Genomic DNA, 22,028 nt, shown 5'->3' with positions numbered 1-22,028 from the left:
ACGTGATAGTTACTTTATATTTTAGTATCTAAAATAACTGTATATGTCTAGTAGCTCTAAGCTCTATAGAAACGCAAACTTTGCACATTGCTTGGTCTTGAAGAATGTGGGTTTTCTCTGTCATTTTTTATTGAATATATTTCAGAATAAAGTAAAAATCTGTAATTGTCCTTGACATGAGTGATTTGATAAATGTATGCAGTTCCTGAGTGTTATGTCTCCTAACCTGATTGGTGTGTACTTTTGTAGTAATTTTATGAGCGTTTGTAGTTTTTACACTTCTTCCTGAAAGTAACTATTTTTGTTGATGAAATTTGGAAATTTATTTTCATTTGATTTTTCTCTTTTTTCCCCAGCATACAGCATGCCTCTGCAATGCCATCATTTCCTTGCTGAAAGTTCCTCTTTCATTTCAGAGATATTTTTTCCAGAAACTGCAGTCTACCAGCATCAAGGTAATACAGGAAGAACAATCAGGTTTAATATAGTTTAATACCTTCTTCTGAAGATTATAGGGGGCATAGCTCTGCTTCAGGATCTTACCTTTGGTTTAGACAGAACTCCTACTCTTCAGTTGTAAGCCTTTCCTCCCTTCAACAAGTGATTTGGGAGTTAAACCCTCTCCTCTCCTTTCTTTCCTCATAGTGCCAAATGCAATGGGACAGGCATTTGGGTACCTCGAGCTCTGTCCCTGTCTTCAAGAATGAGTTGAGTGCTGTTCATCGTAGTAGCCCACAAGGATCTTGAGCTGAGTCCATGTCTGATCAAACTATTTAAACCCAACTTAGAAGGAATCAGGTCCAGTAAAACATCACCAGCCCTATCTCCAAAGCACTTTTGTCTACAAATAACAAATTTTGAGGAGCTGGGCAATGAGTAGAGTCACTATTTTAAAATATTTAAGCCACTCAAAATTCAAAAGCTATTTTGATTCAAAGAATGAAATTGTTGGGAAAGGGGGGAAATTGTCATTTGTAAGAGATTCCCTGGATTATCCCCATCAGTAAATGTCTTCAGTGCACTTTTGCATCTATTTGAATGTTTTTGATTACAAATAATAGAGCATTCTGTTTCAAAATGACCTGAATAACAAGGAAAATTGATTATATAGATGAGAAGTCCTAAGGTAAGATGTCTTCAGGGTTCAGTGGCTCAACAACATTATCAGAAAGACCCAATTTCTTCCGTATTTTTATTTAAGCAAGATTTGAGCTTTCTTTAATTAAAGGGTATTTAGGATTCTTAATATGTTTTTAAAGAAAAGCTGAGAGGTTAAAAATGTCATTTGGTTTATTTGCGGAAATTGACTTTTATACCATGCTGACTTGATAGCGTATGTAATCCTAGAATTCTAGATTCATTTACATTTGAATTTAGTTTATTTAAAATTACCTAAGACCATAGAGACAGCAGCTGGACATGAAAATTTATATAGTGCATTTCCATACTAGAGTTGGTTCATTGTCAAAGAAATGCCCCACCTCAGAAACTGGGAGAACAGTGCCCTTGCTATTCTCTAATCCTCTGTTCCCCTCAAACAGAACTGGGGTTAGGGGTTAAAAAAAAAAAAAAAAAAAAACAGTGGTATTGAAAAGGAGGCATTAGGGATAAGGAACCCTTGACTTTAAAGGTACATCTGTCTGGTTGTCCCAGCACAGTCAGGTCATTGTGGGTGTGTGTGTGTCTGTGTGTGTGTGTATCTGTGTGTATGTATGTGTGCCTGTGTGTGTACCTCTATAGTCAATGATTAGCACAGACATGTTTGTTGGAAGGAAGTTTGCCTTTGGTTGTTAGCATTTATTTTAATGTTGGCTTTCCAGCTTGCCCTGTCACCATCCCCCCGGAACCCTGCTGAACCCATTGCTGTCCAGAATAACCAGCAACTGGCGCTGAAGGTAGAGGGGGTGGTCCAGCACGGATCTAAACCAGGACTCTTCCGCAAAATTCAGTCTGTCTGTCTGAATGTTTCTTCCACACTGCAGAGTAAATCCGGACAAGACTACAAGGTAATTTAGAAAAGAGGCAGAGTTGTGATGCAGGTTTTATCAACTCATTGATGGAAGTTTTCCAGTGTTTCTCATGGTTAAGCAGATTGTAGTTATACCTCCCAAGGGATCAGATGGACATAAGTTAAAAGTACGTATTGGGGTGTAAGGGGGCTGATAAACAATACTTCTCTTTTCCCTGCCCGAACCAGTTGATAGACAAAGCATCCAGGCAGGCAGAGATCAAAATATGAGGGTCACTACTGTTAGAGCTGGGGAGAAACCTAGCTCAGGTGCCTGGCAACAAGGACTGCCTAGCCTTGTGGCTCTGAATTGAATTTTCCCACCAGCCTCCTCCACCAGTACACACAAGAGCCTGCCCCTATAAAACTGGGAGGAGCAGTACCTTGAAGCCCAAAGAAGAAGGGAGAGAGAAGGTGCTTAGCTCCCCAGGCCCAGTCCCCACCCCACAACTTACCAATCAGTAGGATGCACCTTCTCCCCTAGAGACCAGTACTATTCATCTAATGAAAGGTCCTTCCACATGGAGGGAAGCATCAGGAGTGGGGAATAACTTCTCCCTAACCCCCAAAGAACACATCTATTTATTTTTCCTGTGTTTTAAGTAAATTTTAGCATGTTCCAAAAAAGTATACTGTATTGACATACAGTGATCAGATGAAGTAAAATCTTTCATTAAGGGTTTAACCCTAGAAATTTGTTACTTTGAGAAATCATGAGGTAGGTTAACCAAAATCATGCTTGCTTTGTTAGCCAAAACTAAGATTCTGAATCTGTGCCCATGAAACACTAACGTTCCAAATGTAGAATGTTCCTTTCTTTGGACATCTCTTTCTAGTTCCTTGGTGGTTTATTCACAGTAAATGGAACAAGTGAACAAGTGCACAGTTGTATGAACAGAGTTGTTTAAATGTCCAAATTGGTTATGTCTGGGTTTATTTGTGGGCATCCTTGAACTGAGGTCCAGAGCAAGGAAAGGGGTATCAGTAAAGATATAAAATGAGAGCATTTTATTCTCTTTGGTGGTTTTAGGCTAAAAGGCCAAGGGAAGGTCTGGTTTAAGCCATCACTACTTTCCTTACTTTGGTAACTTTCTCTCTCTCTCCGGGGCTCTGTACCCACTCTGAGAAGGCTCAGCCTTCATTCTCTCCCTCTCTTTTGACTTCGAGGGCACAAAGCATGGCACCTTATGTAGCCACTCAGTAGATATTTGGTGAATAATGAAAAAAATCATTTACTGTATTTAGTACAACTCTCTTATGTTTCAATGATCTCTGTTGTCACAGAAGATCATAAGGAGAACTTACATAGTCAACTTATCCCTGTCTGCAGCTCTTTTCATTTTGAGTTTGAAAGAACAGTAACCATGATTCTCTTTGTTCTAGAAATCACAGTAGTGATTTCTACTGTTTTAAAAAAAAACATTCAAGATGAGAAGTACTACTGGTCTTCTCATTGTTGACTTACCTCTCAAGAGGCACTGGTTAAAGTCAAGAAGCTGACATAATAAGCCAGGTAGTACATGATTGCTTTGTAATGTTACTTGCAGTGAGTTTGCAACTTAAAATGCATCATGCATTCAGAGTGATCAGGTTGCCTACTAGGCCTATTTCTGGTCCTTTTAAGGCAGTTCTTGTTTGGTGTGCATATTCTTTAGGGAAATAAAAATCCTACAAAAGTTGAATGTGCAAACAAAAAAGGACTTATAAATAATTTTAAGATCTTGAATTTGTGGTGACTTCATTTCATTAATATTACAGATCAGTGTCTCTGGAAAACTGACCTCATGATAACTGCTTATTGAGACACGAAGCTTCAGGGCACATTTATGTAATTCATTACACAATAGAAATACACACATAAACATAGAGCAATCTAATCAAATATTCATTCTGATTACCTCTATATGCCTTCTTAGAATAAGTGTCTCTCTTGACATACTTCATCTTGGGTACAAGAAGAGATACACCTGCAGGTGTTACTCTGTTCTTTGAAGGACAGAGGTATGACTATCTAGCTAAATACATAGATGAATTCCTAAATCTGTGTTTCATAATAAGTTGTACTGCCCATCTGAACAAGACACTGATTTTAAAGTAAGCAACATGCAAGTTCTAAAGTTAATTTGTTAAAGGAGGGAAGAATCACTACATTACTTAAGTAATATAAAATCAGAGTAGGTAGGAGGGGAAAAACCATATATTTGCATAGCATTATGTTCTTTTTCAGTCTTTCAGATTTTAAACTCACTGAAACAGGTGGTTGCATCCAGTTTCTTTAGAATATCTCTTCACAGGTTAAAGAAAGATGGGAATTAGAGTTGGGGTTGGGTGAACAAGGAGAGGGGAGGAGAAATTTCTCTTTTACCCTCTTAGGCTCTCCAGCTAGGCCTAAGATTGAACTGACCTTAAGGCAGATTAACAAGAGAAAAGCATGCCAGTTTTATTAGAATTTTACATATATATGGGAGTCTTCACAGGAGGATGAAGACCCGAAGAAGTGACCAGAACAGAATGCTTAGATACCTTTTAGACACACGGATGATAAATTCCTGACAAAACAGCAAGACAGAGGGTTTGGAGCTAGGGACAGTAAGTAAAAAGACTAGGAGATCTGTTGGGGCATTGGGGGAGACTAGTCAAAGATACGGGTTATTTTCTTAGGTTGGTTTGTACAGATCCATCTCAACATAGATTCCCAGTCTCTGGTGATAGTCTTCTCTTTTTTGGTGCAGGGAGGTTTCCTTTCTCATGGAAAATTTGATTTATGTTTTAGGTAAAAAGGGGCAGGTCAGAGAGCCCTTTCTGTATCTGTTGTTTTTCAAGTGCCCTTAGCTCAAAATAATTGCTATGCCACAGCAGCGTATTTAGGGTGGCATGTTCTGAACTGCTTCACCAGGCAGAAAGGCCAGCATCGGAAGGGGTTGAGAAAGCTCCTTCTACTCAAGCTCCTTCTAGTGAGGAGGCAGTGTCACCTGATATTAAGAGTGCAGGCTCTGGAGTTAGCCTGCCTGGTTCAGATGCCAGCGTCACCACTCATTAGCTGTATGACCTTGGAGAAGTTACTTAACCTCCCCACCTCAGCTTCCTCATTCATGAAGCAAGGATAATATTAGTAAACAACCTTTTGGTTGTTTGCAAGGATTTAAATAGCACTTAAAACAGGTCCTGGCTCACAGCATGCACTCAGTAAACGTTAGCTCTTGTTATATAACGATTTTTTTCATTCCAGATACCCATTGACAGTATGACCAATGAGATGGAGCAGAGGGTTGAGCCTCATAATGATTACTTCAGTACTCAATTCCTGTTGAACTTTGCTATCCTTGGCACACACAACATTACAGTGGAGTCTTCTGTGAAAGATGCCAACGGCATCGTATGGAAGACTGGTCCCAGAACCACCATATTTGTAAAATCCCTGGAAGACCCTTATTCGCAGCAGATTCGCCTGCAGCAGCAGCAAGTCCAGCAGCCGTTACAACAGCAGCAGCAGCGAAATGCCTACACGCGGTTTTAGCCGTGCAACAGAGGCACTACAGACTTTCCAGGGACTGAGCAAATTAGCGAAAATAGTTTGCTTTTTCATATGGATAAAGGTACAAAAGTTAGAATATGGAGTCCGTTTATTCATTGGTTTCTGTGATAGAACATTCTGAAAAAAAATTTCTTTTCTTAAAAATTTACTTGGAGAAATCATGGGGTTCCTAACCAGAAAGATTTTTTCCCCTTATTTCTTCTTAAACCAAGTCCTTCATCTCCTATTTAGCATTTTCATTGTTTTGCTATTATTACTTTTATTTTTGCTGAGCCTTCTCTTTTTCTTTCAGGAAAAGTCACATATTGGGATCATTGAATTAGTAAATTTGACTGCTTTCCTACCAAAATATATCACTTGCTGCCTGACATAGACCTCTAATTCTGAGCTGCACATTTGGAAGTTCTGACCAGTATGTGCCGGGTTTACCCAGGGTAGTAGAAACTGAGTGCTCCCGTAGTTGGACTTGAAAGTGTCCCCTGAAACATCCAGTGTTGTGGATTATGAGAGCATGCAGTGTAGCAGAATGGAAACATCCTGCCATATTATTTCAACTGTTCTCTGCTAAAGCAATCTTAATTTATTGTTTTAGTATTTAATTGACCCAAAGAGCAGCTAACAATTACATAGAAAGATTGGAAATTAATAATTTGTTTTTTCTAATATATGTGTGATTTTATGTAATACAGACTTTTTTTATTGTTTCTAAGAATGAAACAAATCACATTTAATGTTAGGAGGGCAGATCTTTTCCTTTGATTGGTTTAGATTCTTCTTGGCAAGTTAGGTAATGCTAAACTTGATTGTCTAGAAACAGCAGTCTCTTTATAATAATACACCCTCAGTAAGTTGGGATGCTCAGGGAATAGAAGTTTTCTCATTAGCCAGAAAACCCCCTTTTTTTTCTGTGTCAATACTGGTTGAAAACCATTATAAAAAATAATAATAATACACTTTCTTTTCTTAACACAGTATACTACATGTAATTTAACTGTCCTTTCTTGATTTGGGATCGTTCAGTGCTTCAGGATCATGATTTCTAGACATCGGGGATCACAGGATTGCAGACACTGATGATGTGGGCACTTGGGCTGGAAGTAGCTCCCAATGTGAAGCGCAGGGCACATTCCCTGGAAGTTTTCTTTTAAAATAAATCTCTCAGTTGCTTTGCTCGTTTTGCCTTTTTCTCTTTAAAGTCGACATTGGCTCAAAGGAGGGATAGAGTTTAAATGGAAAAAAATGAGTTTGGGGGATTTTTGTGTGTGTGTAATGTGGCCTCTAGGGGTGAAAGTGATTGGCAGGCAACTCGTGTCCCGCTAAGATCTCTTGGATTCATGAGCTATTGTCCCAGCACAGCACTTCTTCTCCCAGTGGCCAGGGCATTGTCATAAAACGTGTGTAAATCTACAGTGTCCACTGTGGTTGATGCCCAGATGTACGCAGTGCATGATGTGCACAGGCATGACAGCATCTGAGAACATAAGCCTTAGGAAGAATTGCTAGAGAGTAGTGGGGGGGGGCGTGTGCAGGACCTCTTGCCCTTCTACCACGTGTGGAAAGAGCTGACCGGAAAGCCTAGGTTCCACTGCAGGCTCCGAAGAGTTAGCCCTGTGACCTGGGCAAGTCTCATCATCTCTGTAGACGGAAGTTTCTTTGTCTGTAAAGTAACTGGATTAGATAGGACCTCTTGACTCCAGTCTAGACTTTTGTTATCTGAAAGACTAAAGACAAAAAAAAAAAGGTTCTTTCTTAAATTGAAAAAATCTTTTTTCTTTTAAAGTGGCTATTTTCAGAATGAAATTTTACAATGTTAATTTTAGGTCTCTGGTGCTGTTTCAAGGCAGAATTGTCTGAAAAGAAGCAAATTTTGTAAACCACCAATTCCCGCAGTTCACTTTGAGACCTTCCCGTATTTTATGTTCTTAAAAGATAGACTTTTGATAGCTGTAGTTATAAACTGATTGATTTGGTATACTATAGAGCCCCTGGTACAAATTGGAAAGGAATTATTAAAATAAAAACAAATCCAAATAGTTTGGAGTGAAAAGTAACTCTGAAGCAAAAAAGGCTATTTTATTTCAGGATGTCCATTAGATCTGGAGTTAGGACACTGATTTTATTTTTGATATAATATCTACTGCATTTTTGGCATCAACTGTTAAACATTTATTTGAGGTGGGGGGAAACTGTGTTTATAATTTCAACAGTACACTCAACAGTACACTCAACATTTTTCCTTTCATGAATGAAAAGGAAAAGAATACTCAAGGAAAGATGCAGAAAAGAAAGATAAACATACTGATTATGAAGTGAACATGTTCCCTGATTTTAGAAATATGAGTAATAAGGGCACTGGCCGATTGATTTAAGAAGACAGCACTGATTTTTCCCAGTGTTTAGTGACTTTGCAGTATAACCTGGTGGCTAAAAGCCCGAGGTTTGGAGGTTTTGGAGCCACTCTGTCCAGTTCCAAACCCTAACTCTACCTAACTTTGTGGCCTTGGATGAGCTACTTAATCTCTCTATACCTCAGTTTCCTTATTCTCCAAATCAGGAAGCATAATAGTGCTTCATGGGTTAGGTGTGAGGATTAAGCAAGTTAATACAGAATTAATATATATAAAGCACTTAGAATGTGCCTCGCACATAGTAAGCCAGATATACATGAGTGTTTGCTGTTATTATTACCGTTATTATTATCCTCCCTAGTATTATTTTTCACAGTGTTAGATTGATTCTTTTTTTAATAAGTTTTTGTTTGTTTGTTTGTTTGTTTTGTTTTGGCTGTGTTGGGTCTTTGTTGCTGTGCTCAGGCTTTCTCTAGTTGCGGCGAGCGGGGGCTACCCTTCGTTGTGGTGCGTGGGCTTCTCTTTGTGGTGGCTTCTCTTGTTGCGGAGCATGGGCCCTAGAGCATGCAGGCTTCAGTAGCGGCAGCATGTGGGCTCAGTAGTTGTAGCTCGCATGCTCTAGAGCACAGGCTCAGTAGTTGTGGCGCACGGGCTTAGTTGCTCCGCGGCATTTGGGATCTTCCCAGACCAGGGATCAAACCCATGTCCCCTGCATTGGCAGGTGGATTCTTAACCATCGCATGACCAGGGAAGTCCATAGATCAGTTCTTAACCTTAGCATTTTATTTATTCAAAATAAAAGTTACCTTTTCTCTGCTAGTCAACACACATTTAAGCTGTCTTCCCTCGTATTCATTTTGGGCACATTGATTAAGAACAAAATAGCTTAATGTTGACCTAAACAAAATGGAATTTCTGTCTACTGCAGTGCTGAAATCCTATTTAATTAAAATATTTAAAGAAAAATGTACAAAGAAAATTATGGAAATACTTTCCAAAAGTACTGATTGCCTTCAGTGGTGATGGCCATAGTATATTGACTATTTAGAAACTAAAGTACTATTGTAGTCCAACTTAAACTAAGACATCTTGTGATGTGGCTTTCCGGCTCAGACCCACCAAGGTAGCAGGTAATTTGCAACTGAAGGCTGTCAGTCACTTTTCACATTGAAATATGGTTCAGAGAAGAACAAACCAGCCAAACAAGATCTTCAGTCTAGGGTCCCAGAGATGTCAGTTTAAGTTCTATTTATAAGACTCACTTGCCATGGATCCTTGGATAGGTCACTTGATCTTTTTGTGCCTATATATGCCAGCAGTATACTGAGAATAAGATGACCCTGCCATCTGGTATACAGAGTATATGCAGAGCTGTCTACAGAACTTTCTGAGATGATGGAAATGTTCTAAGTCTGTACTATCCAATATAGCCACTAGCCACATAGAGCTGTTGAGTATCTAAAGTAAGCCTAGAGTAACTGAATCGTTTATTACTTTTAATTCAGTTAAACTTAAATAGCCTCATGTGGCTACTGCCTATAGAACTGGACAGTGCAAGAGTAATAAGTGAAGAAATGAGATTCACTCCTACCTTAGGACCTAGATAGTCCTTAAGTAGGTTTCTAGATAAGGTGTCTACATTGGAATTATTTGATGCACCAAAGCTTTCACATGGAAGAGTGTGGATGACAAGGAAGGCATCGGGGGTTCGTGTGTTTGCTTTGCTTCAGATAATACAATAATGTGTTGCTCAGCCACCTAGCCCTGTTCTCTCTATAATGTGCCCTTGGATTTAGGTTTTATCAGTCACCAACATTAAAAGTATGATGGGGGCTTCCCTGGTGGCACAGTGGTTGAGAGTCCGCCTGCCGATGCAGGGGACGCGGGTTCGTGCTCTGGTCCGGGAAGATCCCACATGCCGCGGAGCGGCTGGGCCCGTGAGCCATGGCTGCTGAGCCTGCGTGTCCGGAGCCTGTGCTCCGCAACGGGAGAGGCCACAACAGTGAGAGGCCCATGTACCGCAAAAAAAAAAAAAGTATGATGGGAGTACTGAGAAGTCCAAAAGTCTGGTGAATTGGCTTAGATTTCCTGCCAACAGCACTCCAGGAGGTTGTGGTCTTCCTTTCCATTTCTTGCCCAAGAACACAAAGACCTTTCCATGGGCTGTGTATTTTATTGGCTTAACTGGCATTAGTCCACTATCCTATGGTATCTCCCAGTCTACTCATTCTATGAGCAATTTGATGTTTAATTGTAACAGATTTAAACAGAGTAAGTCCTGTTTTTTTTCTTAAATGACATACCAAGATCTGGAGTCATTGATTTTCACAGTATAATGAAGAATGCTAAATGTAAATTTACTTATTTCAAATCTACTACAGTTACAAAACATTTTTTCAGTCTATATCTTTTCCCTTATCCTCCTGCTTACTTGCCAATCTCTCCCAGAGCAGTCCTCTCCTGCACAGTCCAGTTTGTTGTGCAGTAATTGTGTTCTTTGCTTATTATTTAGGTCTAGTTAAAGATTGAGACTTGGTGAAATGAGTTTGGGGATTGTCTTCTTCATAGATCATGACTACGGGTCTAGCTTTTGTCTAGTGATACTTAGCTGGCAAGCTGAGACTAAAAATGTTTTTATTGCTGTTTCCAGATAATTTTCTCTTAATAAAATTATAAATGTGAGATAATACCAAATGAATCAGAACAATCAGGAAGATGAACATCTACCCAGTACCCTCAAAATTCAGATTGTAAGCAGAGAAGAAATACTCTTTACCTTTTGGTTTTCTCGGGAGATTTCGTTTGTGGATTTTGATGAAGCTTATTTGTGGCTTATATGTATTTTAAAGAAAGATTTAAAATAGAAGACTGTGACAAGTAAAATAGAACTGAGTTAGACTGAGGAATTATGAGAAGATACCAATGTTTGCTTTTCCTGTTTCCTAAAATCATGGAAGATGAAAGTAGGCCGGGCTGCCTCAATTTCTACCACTCCCACCCCCAGCTCCCCCATTGGAAGCAGTGAGGCTAAAGATGCTTTCTGTTTATGTGTCATTTCACACTTAGGAGATGAGCAAAGTGATGGTGACTTGTTAACACTTGTGTCCCCCATCCTTGCTTTCCCCTCCCACCCCCACTGCCAGCAAAGGCAGCCGGTCCTGTGATTAGGCGGGTTAGTTCTGAAATCCCCCCAGCCCCTTCTCCCACTTGACAGCAGAAGCAGATGAAAAGCCTACTGTAGAAGTGCAAGTTGGAGAGAGGGGCTTTTCTGACAATGCCGGGCCCTGAACTGGGGTGAGAAATGCAAAAGGAAACTGACAGGGAGACCCCTCAAGCAACTTTCAGTCTCATTTGACAGAAAAGACCTATTTTTAGAGAATGTGGAGAGGGCTTTATAAAAGCTGTTGACAGAGCACAAAAGATGCCATTTCTGAAATTCTAGTAGCACCCCGCTTATATGTAACAGGACAGGCTCTTAGGTAATTAGAAAACTGGCCGTCATGTGGCATTTTCTCCTTTTCCAGCACTTTGAATGCAGTGTCCTTTCCTCCTCAGAGAGCCTCTTTTTGACATAAGCAGAGACAGTTGGGTACCTACTACTTGGAAGCCAGAGAGGAACAAAAGAGCATTTGGAAAAAAAGATAACACTCCTAAAGTGTGAAGTCAGTATTTAGCCTTGAGGAGATAGGAGCTTACACTCAGAATTAAATATTGTCTCCTGTTGCAGAAACTACTGCTTCTGGCCAGGCCGTTGGAGGACACGAACCCCTCAATGTCACGTTTCAAGGTATCAGGGCATTAGGGAGAAATGACTGTAATCACAGAATCACTTAAGCAAAATCATATCTATCCTACTTAGTGGTTACAGTGTCCCCCGGGGTGCTCAGGAGAGTATTAGCCCGGCCTGGAGTTGTCTCTCTCAGGGAGTGAGCACGTCTGGAATCTCCTTGAGGGCCCTTGGTGCAGGAGGGGGCCCACGCGTCTGCCCCAAGCACTGCCTCTCTCCGCTGCATGCTGACCAGGTTAGCTGATGGAAAGCACTTTTCCTTCATCCTAAGCACCAAGGTAACTCAGCTGACATCACAGGGCACTGGAGCTCAGTCAGCATTTGTCCATTTGTCTGAGCAGGCGTTTGTGAGCTCAGATTTATCAGATCTGTGCAAAAGGCACAGCCAACTAGGACACAAACAATTTTGGAAACAGGTGATCTTTTATTCTTCACCAAATGTTGATTGAACACATACAGGGTACCAGGAACTGGGAATACAGTCATAGACAAGTTCCCTGGGTTCACGGCCATGCCACTGCTTGTTTTTGCACAGGCTGTGGGAAACCCACCCTGGCCTTGATTATGCCAGGGGGGCCTTAGCTTCCTTGGTAGTTGATCATTTTCTCCAGTGAAAGTGGAGAGGAATGTGTTTAGACAGGACCATCCAGATCAGAGTCGCTGCTGGTTCCTGTGTGGGCTTTGGAAAAGCTCTCTCAGCCTGAGAGTCTGCTCCTTTGGTATCTAACCATCTTCCCAGTTCACTAAACCTTTCCTTACATCCCAGCTAAACCCCTCACGGCAGTCTTAACCTCCTGCTTCAATTCTGTGTTTGAGGGGATAGAAAGCTCCCCAAAGCCTTGGTCATAGGGAAATAGCTTTAAACAGAATGCAGTCTCCCCTGACCCCAGCTACACCACATTGAAAAACCCATCTGCCCCTCCAGACCCAGCAGAAACCCTGGCCCTGATTCCTTCAACCAGACATGGTGCTCCGTCTCCCTCTGTGACCAGTATCAAATCCAGTCTCGTGTATGTTCTGCTGCCTGACCCTTGGGGTTGGCATGAATGTGGACACATGGTGGCTAAAATTACCATGTCCTGTTAATGGGAACAAACACCTCTGTCCACTGTCCCACACCCCACGTCAGCCCCCCGGCTGTGCTCTGACTCTCTGTTTACTCTCATAACATCTCTGCGAGCCTTGGCTTCTTCGTCTGTGAAATGGGGCTAATACCTGCCTGTTGAAGAGTTGTGAAGATTAAAGGTAATAATACATGCACAAAGCCGACTACTGGCGGGCCCAGCAAACGTTTGTTGCCTTCCATGTCAGTGGTGGAGTGGCCAGCGTGGCCTGGTGGCCCAGAGAACACTGGGGAAAGAAACGTCAGCTTCATAAAACAGTGATGTTTCAGATCATCTCTGCCTTAAAGATGATGTCCCAGGTTTGAGGACTTAAAGGGACAAAAATTGACAGCTGAGAGGAGGGGGGTGGTGAAGAGGTTATGTTTTCTCTCACCTCCTAAGTGTGTGTGTGTGTGTGTGTGTGTGTGTGGGATACGTGTCTAGGCAGGGAGAAGAGCTGGCCTACTCTGGAGGACGGGGGACTGTCCTTCACGGTGCTGCGTCCCTCCTGTTGGCACTGCCATCACCCTAGTTCACAACCTCATTATATCTTCCTGGAATATCACTTTCACTTCCTGTTTTTCCTGCTGCTGGTGTCTGCCTCCTCTGAGTAATCCTTATTCCCACTGCTTCCCAGTTCACTCATCTGGTCCAAAATCTTTATTCCCATTGGGTTCCCTATACAGCCTGAATTCTTCAGTATATCATTTAAAACCCTCCACAGTGAGACTCCAGCGTGGCAGCCAGGCCTCACCTCTCACCCCATCTCTGTGTATATCCCAGCCTGTAATAAAACTAGCTTCTTGGGCATCCCACGAGCTTGGTTTGCACACTCTCAACATTATGACTTTGTTCATATTTTCCCACCACCTGAAAGCTCTTTTCCATCACTGAAACCCTTGTCCATCCCTCCATGTTCTGATTCTCCAGCCAAGCCCAGGGTTCCTCCATGACCTGTATCATGTTCAGTCTTGTGTGGAGCAGTTAGCCTGCCTGGCCCTCGGAGTCAGCATTAAGGTGGACATGTAGTGGCTAATGTGACCATGTCCTGCTGATGAGAAAAATGGCTCCCTCCGCCGTCCCACCCCTCGTGACTGTTCTCCAGCCCCCAGCCCTGGTTCACATCCCTGCATGGAGCAGTCCCAACTGGTCTGCCTACTGACTCAGTGTTCACCTCGTAGGCAAGAGATATAGGGAAGGCTTTCTACTATTTCTGAGCTGCAAGCAGTGCCAAGGCAGGAGCACACACCACTGCCATTGTGGGGGGCCTGAAGTGCAGCTCACATTCTGATCTGAGGTCTGAGGCAGTAGGGAGGGAACCAGAGCCTAGACTTGCAAGAAAGTAAAAAAAAAAAAAAAAAAAAGAAGGCCTGTTCATCCGGTTTTTGTTTTGTTATGTTTTTTCCAGCCACGCAGCTTATAGGATCTTAGTTCCCCAGGGATTGAACCCAGGACCCCGGCAGTGAAAGCCCAGAATCCTAACCACTGGACTGCCGGGGAATTCCCATCATCTGTCTTTTTCTTTAGAGTCACCTTCACTTTCCTCCAGCACCAGCCTTCTCTTGATTAGAATTTGGAATATGTTGTTGCTTTGGGTGATTTGGGTTTCACTGTTGCCAGCCAGCTTTCTTCTGGGGCACCTTCCTCCCTCCTTCCCTTTCTCTCTCCCTGCCTTTCTTTTCCAAGGACTGATTGAGCACCTGTTATATGCAAAGCACTGCAGCAGGTAGAGTCCCTGCTCTCTGGAAGCTTTGGTTGGTGGTTGTCAAGTGTGTCAGCTTGATCCATGTTTGTCCACAGTGCCAAGGTGCTGAGGTGTCAGTCACACTGAGGTGAGACTTGAGCAGTCCACTCCATTGTCCTTCTCATAGACTGAGCTCATGTGTAAAGAGCTGCCTGAAAGACCCTGTGGGAGGTGGAGTGGGCAACGTTAAGATGCCAAGGAAGACAAAGACAAGGAGAGGAAGGCAGAGGTGGCCTTGGATTCTCACCACTCCAATCCAGCCTGACTCCAGAGCCAGGCGCAAATCAGACTCGTAGAGCTCCACGCTGATGCTTTCACGCCTCTGTGGGTCACCTGTTAGATGGCCGGCCAGCTCATGTTTTCCCCTCACCTCCCACACCCCATCTGCTTTCCTTTATACTTCTACCCCACGAGCTTTGGACCACAGACTCCCTTTGGATGGCTGGACCTGTGACAGGTAACCTTGGGAGTCATCCAAGACCATGTTTTTTGCTACACGTACAAACAATAAAAAAGGACAGCTGAGTTCCTGTCCAAGGTTCCCTGAGCTGCCTTCACGTCCTTATAATGCAGTGAAATATTCATCTTTCTGCTTTTCTTTTGGACATTCCCCAATATGTGATCTTTCCCTAGTCAGAGACATCCGCAATGCCCTAAGGAGAAGTGGAGGGTTAAAGCAATACGCAAAGACAAAACTACCCAGTGTTCAGTCTTTTTAACATCCAAAATAAGATATTGAGAGTAAAAAGGGATAGCGTTGTGGCTATAAAAACAAGAGAGAACAGTGAGATAACCATGGCTGCCGCTTTAGACGTGTTGACATTCTCATTGTTTCCTGAACCCCAGTGCATCTCACACCTCTGGACCCTTGTGGCACTTGGCATTCAGTGTGCGATGCTTCTTCTCCCCCATGGTTCTGCTTAGCAAGCTCAGTCCATCTCTGTAGATTTACCCGGGTTGAAAGTCCTCCTCTCCAAGAAGCTTTCCCTGAAAGCCCCACAGAGTTGGATGCTACCCTAGCCTTCAGGTCTACTCTCTGCTTATGTGTATCTCCCTGCTTACATAGCTATTTCGCCTTCTATCTAAAACTGTGAACATCCAACGGGAGGATTGGGAGTTCATCTTTGTATGCCTGCTGTCCAGCATGGTGCCTGGCACATAGTAGGCAGTCATTTGAGTTGAATTACTTAATGCAGAATTCAGTTTCTAATGACCTAGCCTTAATAGAGTTACTGGTCCTAGGAGCCTAGCCACTGAGAACTAACTGTAAACTCAAGAGCTATTGCATAACTAATGCTGGATATTTCTGGTCCTCAACTCAGTAACTCAACTGCTTAGGTGACCCTACTACAAAGGACCCAGCACTCAGGCAGCCTAATAATTCTGCAGCCAATGTTGCAGAGGTGCCCTTCCTAAACTAGTGGCCTAGCCCTGACCCTACAGCCTCTGAGTAGGAGTCAGAACTGGGCTGGACTCCTTTGTGACCAAGGCGAAGCTTTGTCATCCCTGTCTCTGGTCTTCAGTTTCTCTGTCTGTCGTGTGGTTGTGGTCCTAATTAGAAAGCTCTTAGAGGATCCTGAAAGGACTGTTATTGTACAGCTGCACAAAGGGTATTATGTCACAGTGGTGTAAGAGCAAGGCAAATAGTGTGAACTAGGAATAATAAGGGCATTTATTCCCAGAAGCACATTGACCTAAACCACAAAAGCTGCTTGGCACAGGGCTTGAGGATTGTAAAACCTGAGTAATCAACAACCCCTGGGAGAGGGGAGCCCAAGCCAGCCTACGGCTGGAGAGTTTATTTGGTCGTGGTGGGTGGGCCGGTGTTGTCCCTCAGGTGTTCTCACTTTGGTGAAATTTCCCTGCTGGAGTGAGCGCAGCCCATTTGCTGGGTTCTGGGGCGAAGTGGCCATTACTTCCGCATCCCTTCTGCATAAAAGAAGCAAAGAATTGGCCTTAGCAAATCTCAGTTAACTTTTCATTCTCTGTAGGATGAAGACAGGTCTCTAGATAATAGAATTTCATGGCCACTTTTGCTTCTAAAATCTGTATAGCTGAAAAGTCATCTGGGTCACACCTTGACCCACTGTTGCTACCTCTGGTCAGAAACTTGGGAAAACCAGCCAGGTGCACTGTGTCTATGAAAAACAAAGTCACCATAACAACCTGGTCATCCTGGAGTGGAAAACGATGTTTAAACATGGCTCTGGTAGGAAGAAGGGCAGAATCTACAAAGCAACAGAATGGTGGCTCCTGGAAGAGACAGGCGCATGTGCTAGCGCCTCCAGAGTTTCCACCCAGGAACCTTGACTGATGAAAGTGGGCTTGAGAACCCGCTTGCCATGTTTGCATAGGACGTCATCTGAACTGGGAAAACATCAGCTATTCATAAGAAAGAAGGAGGTTTGGGCCTCCCTGGTGGCGCAAGTGGTTGGGAGTCCGCCTGCCGATGCAGGGGATACGGGTTCGTGCCCCGGTCTGGGAGGATCCCATATGCCGCGGGGCGGCTGGGCCCGTGAGCCATGGCCGCTGAGCCTGCGCGTCCGGAGCCTGCGCGTCCGGAGCCTGTGCTCCGCAGCGGGGGAGGCCACAACAGTGAGAGGCCCGCATACCGCAAAAAAAAAAAAAAAAAAAGAAAGAAGGAGGTGAATGTGTGTGGCCATGGGGTGCTGGTGGAGGTGAAGAGGGGGTGGCTAAAGCCCTCAACCCTGCTCTGGAAATCAGCATTAGGCATGGGTAAAGATTCATCCTATATATACATGAAAGAAGCATTTAAACATGCAACAAGAGTCGGGGAACTTGGCCTCTGGGATCAGCTTTGCCACAAACTGACTAGGGCAAGTCATTTTCTAATCTAGGCTGTAGTCAGGGCTCTGCTGGCTGCCCATGGCGCTCCAGGAGGCTCTGAGGACAGATGTAGGACAGGTGTGATGTGTAGGACAACCAAATAAACCTTGTCAAAACAACGTCAAGTAAAGGCCACTGCTCACCTGGTTTACCTCATCAGGTCACCTGACCTTGATTTCATTGGCCTGGCAGAATCCACCCAGTCCAAATAACCAGAGGAGTTATACACCTGGGGAATGTATGTAGACGACAAAAGGAAGAGGTGAGAAACACTAAATCTCTGTGGCTGAAAGGAAACTGCATTGTTTAATCATAAATTTACCCAACCAACCATGGATGTGATATGATAGGACATGACATGACATATGATATGGGATGATAGATGATATAATGATATGATGTGTTGGTTTCCAATTTCCTTCTGACCAGAAACCTGGAAAAGCCCCGTAATCAAGCATGACTGAGAGATGGGTAGAGAGGTATAGGATTATACATGGAAAAAGAACAGAGGTCGGGGTCACCCCAAAGTGTCTGGCATCCCAAATCTGCCACTTACCAGTTGTGCAATTCAAGGCACATTGCTGGAGATCACTGGGTCTCAATTCCTTCATTTGTAAATTGGAGAAAACACAACTACCTCATAGAGTTGTTGTGAGGATTAAATGTCAACACAGATATAAAGTATATAGGAAGTACTAGATGCCCAGTACCAGCAGCTACTTGCTTGATTCTTGTTTGTAATACATTCTTCTTCCTCTTGCATGTTCCCAGTTCTCTCAGTCCTCTCCTGCTGTCCATGTCTCATGTCAAACTGGGCAGGAGTGTTCTTTTAAAAATTTAAGGTGCCTAAATAAGTATGGAGAAAATTCCACTGTTAGACAGTTGTCCCAACTCTTGGACAGAGTCCCAACAGAGGCCTAAGTCACCATCCCCAGCCTTTGCCTGCAGTGATGAGACAGTGGTGCATGGCCACAGGGCCCCAGTTGAGGGAGGGGTCAAGCAAAGGCAGAGGGGTTGGATGGAGATAAGCAAGGGTCAGCTGCCTGAATTAGGGATAACTCCGCATGTTGCTTCCAAGCCTGAGATACCATGATTTTTAAATCTTTCTCTGTCTGCTTCATTAATCCATATAGACCAGCTGACTCAACCAAGGTCGCATATTGAGCAGTGGCCGGGCTGGGGTTAATAGCTCTGGCCTTTGAGCCATTATCACAGAACTGGCAGAGACCTTGAACCCATCCCAGTGGAAATTTCAGGGCTGTTCATGGAGCGTTCGATGGACCAACAGCATACCATGTTGATTTTTTAAATATTCCCTGATAATTTTCACATCAAATAGTTTCTGCTATGTTATTTATTATTATTTTTTTTTTTTTGCGGTACGCTGGCCTCTCACTGTTGTGGCCTCTCCCGTTGTGGAGCACAGGCTCCGGACGCGCAGGCTCAGCGGCCATGGCTCACGGGCCCAGCCGCTCTGCGGCATGTGGGATCTTCCCGGACCGGTGCAAGAACTCGTGTCCCCTGCATCGGCAGGCAGACTCTCAACCACTCTGCCACCAGGGAAGCCCGTTAATTCATTTCTAAAAATATTTTTTTGGCATCTGTGGGCAACACGGAGTGCCCATTAAGTTCTCATTGAAGGTATTTATTTCCTTCTCTAATGACATTTCCTAACTGGAAATCAGGAGTGGGAGGCTCTGGGCAGGACGTCCTGGCTTTCGCCTTAGCTGGATGCCAGTCTGTGTTAAATCTCCAGGCCACCTGCCAGACAGTCTTGTGATTGGACTGGAGAGTAGGAAATAGTGTAAAAGTGAAGCAGGCAGAGGCCACAGGCAAGAGTGGCTTGAGACAGCAAATAACACAATGGTAAGATGAGCAGGAACAGGATCAGATCTTCCCATGAACACATGGAGGTGTGGAAAGATGAGCAACCAGAGGGGAGCAGCACCATGGAGACAGGAGGACTGGGTGTGAGCTTGAAGCAAAGAAAGGAAGCAGGGAGCTCCTTAGGGTCCGCCCAATGACATTTGTCTTAGGGTTAAGTTATGGAAGCAGAACCACTATGAGTCTTACGGAATAAGGAATTTATTAATACTATAAGAATTAGATCATACACAATTGTGGGAGGAGCTGGGCAAGTAAAGAACTGAAAGATCTTGAAGGATCACTGAAAAGTCATTTACCAGCCATGGTGTGGGTGAACAAAGCAGAGCTTACAAGAAAGAGCAAGGCAGGTCTGGCTGCTGGACTGGGGCCACCAAGGGGCTGGGGTGGAATCTTTGGAAGGACGTGGCTCTTTGTAGCTACTGCCTCTGTGAGTTTGCAGCAAAGCATCTCATGGTGTATGGGGGCGTCACTGTTGGTCAGCAGGGCCGGCAGTCACAGAGGAGCGGGGAAGAGCAGGGACACACATGAGCCTGGCTGCCTCTCGGTGTGTCCCTCACCAGCTCCAGCCAACAGTGGCTTTCAGAGCGTGACGGCTGCTGTTTCACCGCCAGCACCCACATGCAACTTCACTTTTGGCCAACTTCTCTCAGAGAAGGGGGTGCTGGGAAATATTACACCAGAACCTTCCAACACTGATCTAGGAAAGACAAGAACACACTCAGCTCACTGATACACAGAGCCTCGCATTTTTGAAGTTTCAAAAAGTGTATGGTAGAGAGGAAAGCTGTCAGAGTATTTCTGTTCATCAAGACTCTGGGTTGCAAGTGACAGAAATTCTAAAACTGGCTTAAGTGAAAAAGAGGCTTTGAGGCTTTGGGGGGTGGAAATCTTGGGGTAGCTCAAAGAATCCAAAGAATTCTTTGGATTAAGAATTAATCAGAGGGGGACTTCCCTGGTGGCGCAGTGGCTAAGAATCCCCCTGCCAATGCAGGGGACACGGGTTCGAGCCCTGGTCCAGGAAGATCCCACATGCCGTGCAGCAACTAAGCCCGTGCGCCACAGCTACCGAGCCTGCGCTCTAGAGTCCATGAGCCACAACTACTGAAGCCCGCACGCCTAGAACCCGTGCTGCACAACAAGAGAAGCCACTGCAATGAGAAGCCCACTCGCTGCAACTAGAGAAAGCCCGCATGCAGCAACGAAGACCCAACGCAGCCAAAGATAATAAATAAATAAATAATTTTTTTAAAAAAGAGTTAATCGGAGGAAACTTAACACCATAAAACATACTCTCTTTCCTTGTTTCCATGTCTGTCTCTCACAGCCTCACCTCTGGATGGTGGCCTCATCCTCCCATCCTTATGTGGCAGCTCTGGTGTCACAGTTATGTAGCAACTTGACCAGAAAGAAGAGTTTCCCCACCAGCTTCATTTAGAAAAATCCCTGATTTTTTGGGGGGAGGGAGGGAGTTGATCCTTAGATGAATCCTCAGACCAATTGCTGTGGCCGGATGAGTGGGCTGTTGTTACAGTTAAGCTGGGGTCACATGTCCACCCCTGTGGCCCCAGAGGAACAGTCCAGGGCACTTGGATCAGCGGCCTGGAACCGTATGGAGGGAGAAAGAAGCGGTTCCCCCAAGGAAGGAGGCTCTGTCCCCAGAAGAGGGGAAGGAGGTGCTGGGCAGACAGAAGTAACAGTGTCTACCTTGGTGTCTTAGGGGCTGAATGAAATGCTCTTCAAATTTATGCTTCTCATTCCTACCCATTTTCTTTAATGTTAAGGCCACTGCAGCAAGTTTCTGATTACACTGCACTGGTACTCCGAAGAGAACTGCTATAAGGAGGGAAGTGCTACCTTGTAAAGCGTGATGAGCAGGTAATAATAATCATCTCGGAGACCTAGAGATTGAGCAATTTGCTCAAGGCCACTCAATTATTTAAAAAGGAGAGCTAGGACTCTGACAGATAGTCCCAAGCAGTACATTAGCAGTCGGGTTTATAGAGCACCCTGTGGAGATTTGGGCTACTGTGAGTCCATTTTCCAGAGCCTAATCAGATTGTTTTCCTGGACCTGAAAGAACAGACTGGGGCCAGAGTGATTACTCAGTGGTCAAAGCATAGAAGACATGACTTAGAATCTGACTTCAGCACAGAGACAGGTGGAGGTGATTCATGGTGTGTGTGTAGACTGCAAGGTAAGAGAAATGTCACTGAAGTAATATACATCTTTTCTAGAAGGAAAGGAACCTGAGATTAGCGTTTTGAGTGCCCTGAAAAAGGCAGTTAGTTACCAACTCTAAACAGAGTTTAAAATGTGCAGATAATTCTAAGACTTCTTTTTAGCTAACAGTGTAATTTATTTCTCCTCTCCTATTTGTCTTTTATACTTTGTCAGTGGTTTCCTCACTTGACTGTGCATCAAAATCACCTATGGAGCTTAAATAAAAAGAAGACATACAGATGGCCAAGGGGCACATGAAAAGATGCTCAACATCACTAATTATTAGAGAAATGCAAATCAAAATTATAATGAGGTATCACCTCACACTGGTCAGAGTGACCATCATCAAAAAATCTACAAACAGTAAATGCTGGAGAGGGTGTGGAGAAAAGGGAACCCTCTTGCACTGTTGGTGGGAATGCAAATTAATACAGCCACTATGGAGAACAGTATGGAGGTTCCTTAAAAAACTAAAAATAGAGCTACCATATGGCCCAGCAATCCCACTACTGGGCACATACCCTGAGAAAACCATAATTCAAAAGGACA

General features: G+C 43.8%; 1 protein-coding gene across 2 annotated transcripts in view; it reads left to right on the top strand.

Annotated features, from left to right (window-relative positions):
- The window catches only part of INTS7 (integrator complex subunit 7), a 90,605-nt gene extending 83,892 nt beyond the window's left edge, over window positions 1-6,713 (top strand). For both annotated transcript variants that reach the window (XM_060090933.1, XM_060090934.1), the window contains 3 exons: window positions 357-455; window positions 1,821-2,006; window positions 5,238-6,713. In XM_060090933.1, coding sequence (XP_059946916.1) covers window positions 357-455; window positions 1,821-2,006; window positions 5,238-5,525 — 573 coding nt within the window. In that variant the 3' untranslated portion in view covers window positions 5,526-6,713. The remainder of the gene's footprint in view (window positions 1-356; window positions 456-1,820; window positions 2,007-5,237) is intronic.
- Window positions 6,714-22,028: the final 15,315 nt, after the last annotated feature.

This window comes from Mesoplodon densirostris, chromosome 2, assembly GCF_025265405.1.
Source record: "Mesoplodon densirostris isolate mMesDen1 chromosome 2, mMesDen1 primary haplotype, whole genome shotgun sequence".
Taxonomy (NCBI): domain Eukaryota; kingdom Metazoa; phylum Chordata; class Mammalia; order Artiodactyla; family Ziphiidae; genus Mesoplodon; species Mesoplodon densirostris.
The sequence above is the reverse complement of the archived record's forward strand: the minus strand, read 5'-3'. Positions and strand labels throughout refer to the sequence as shown.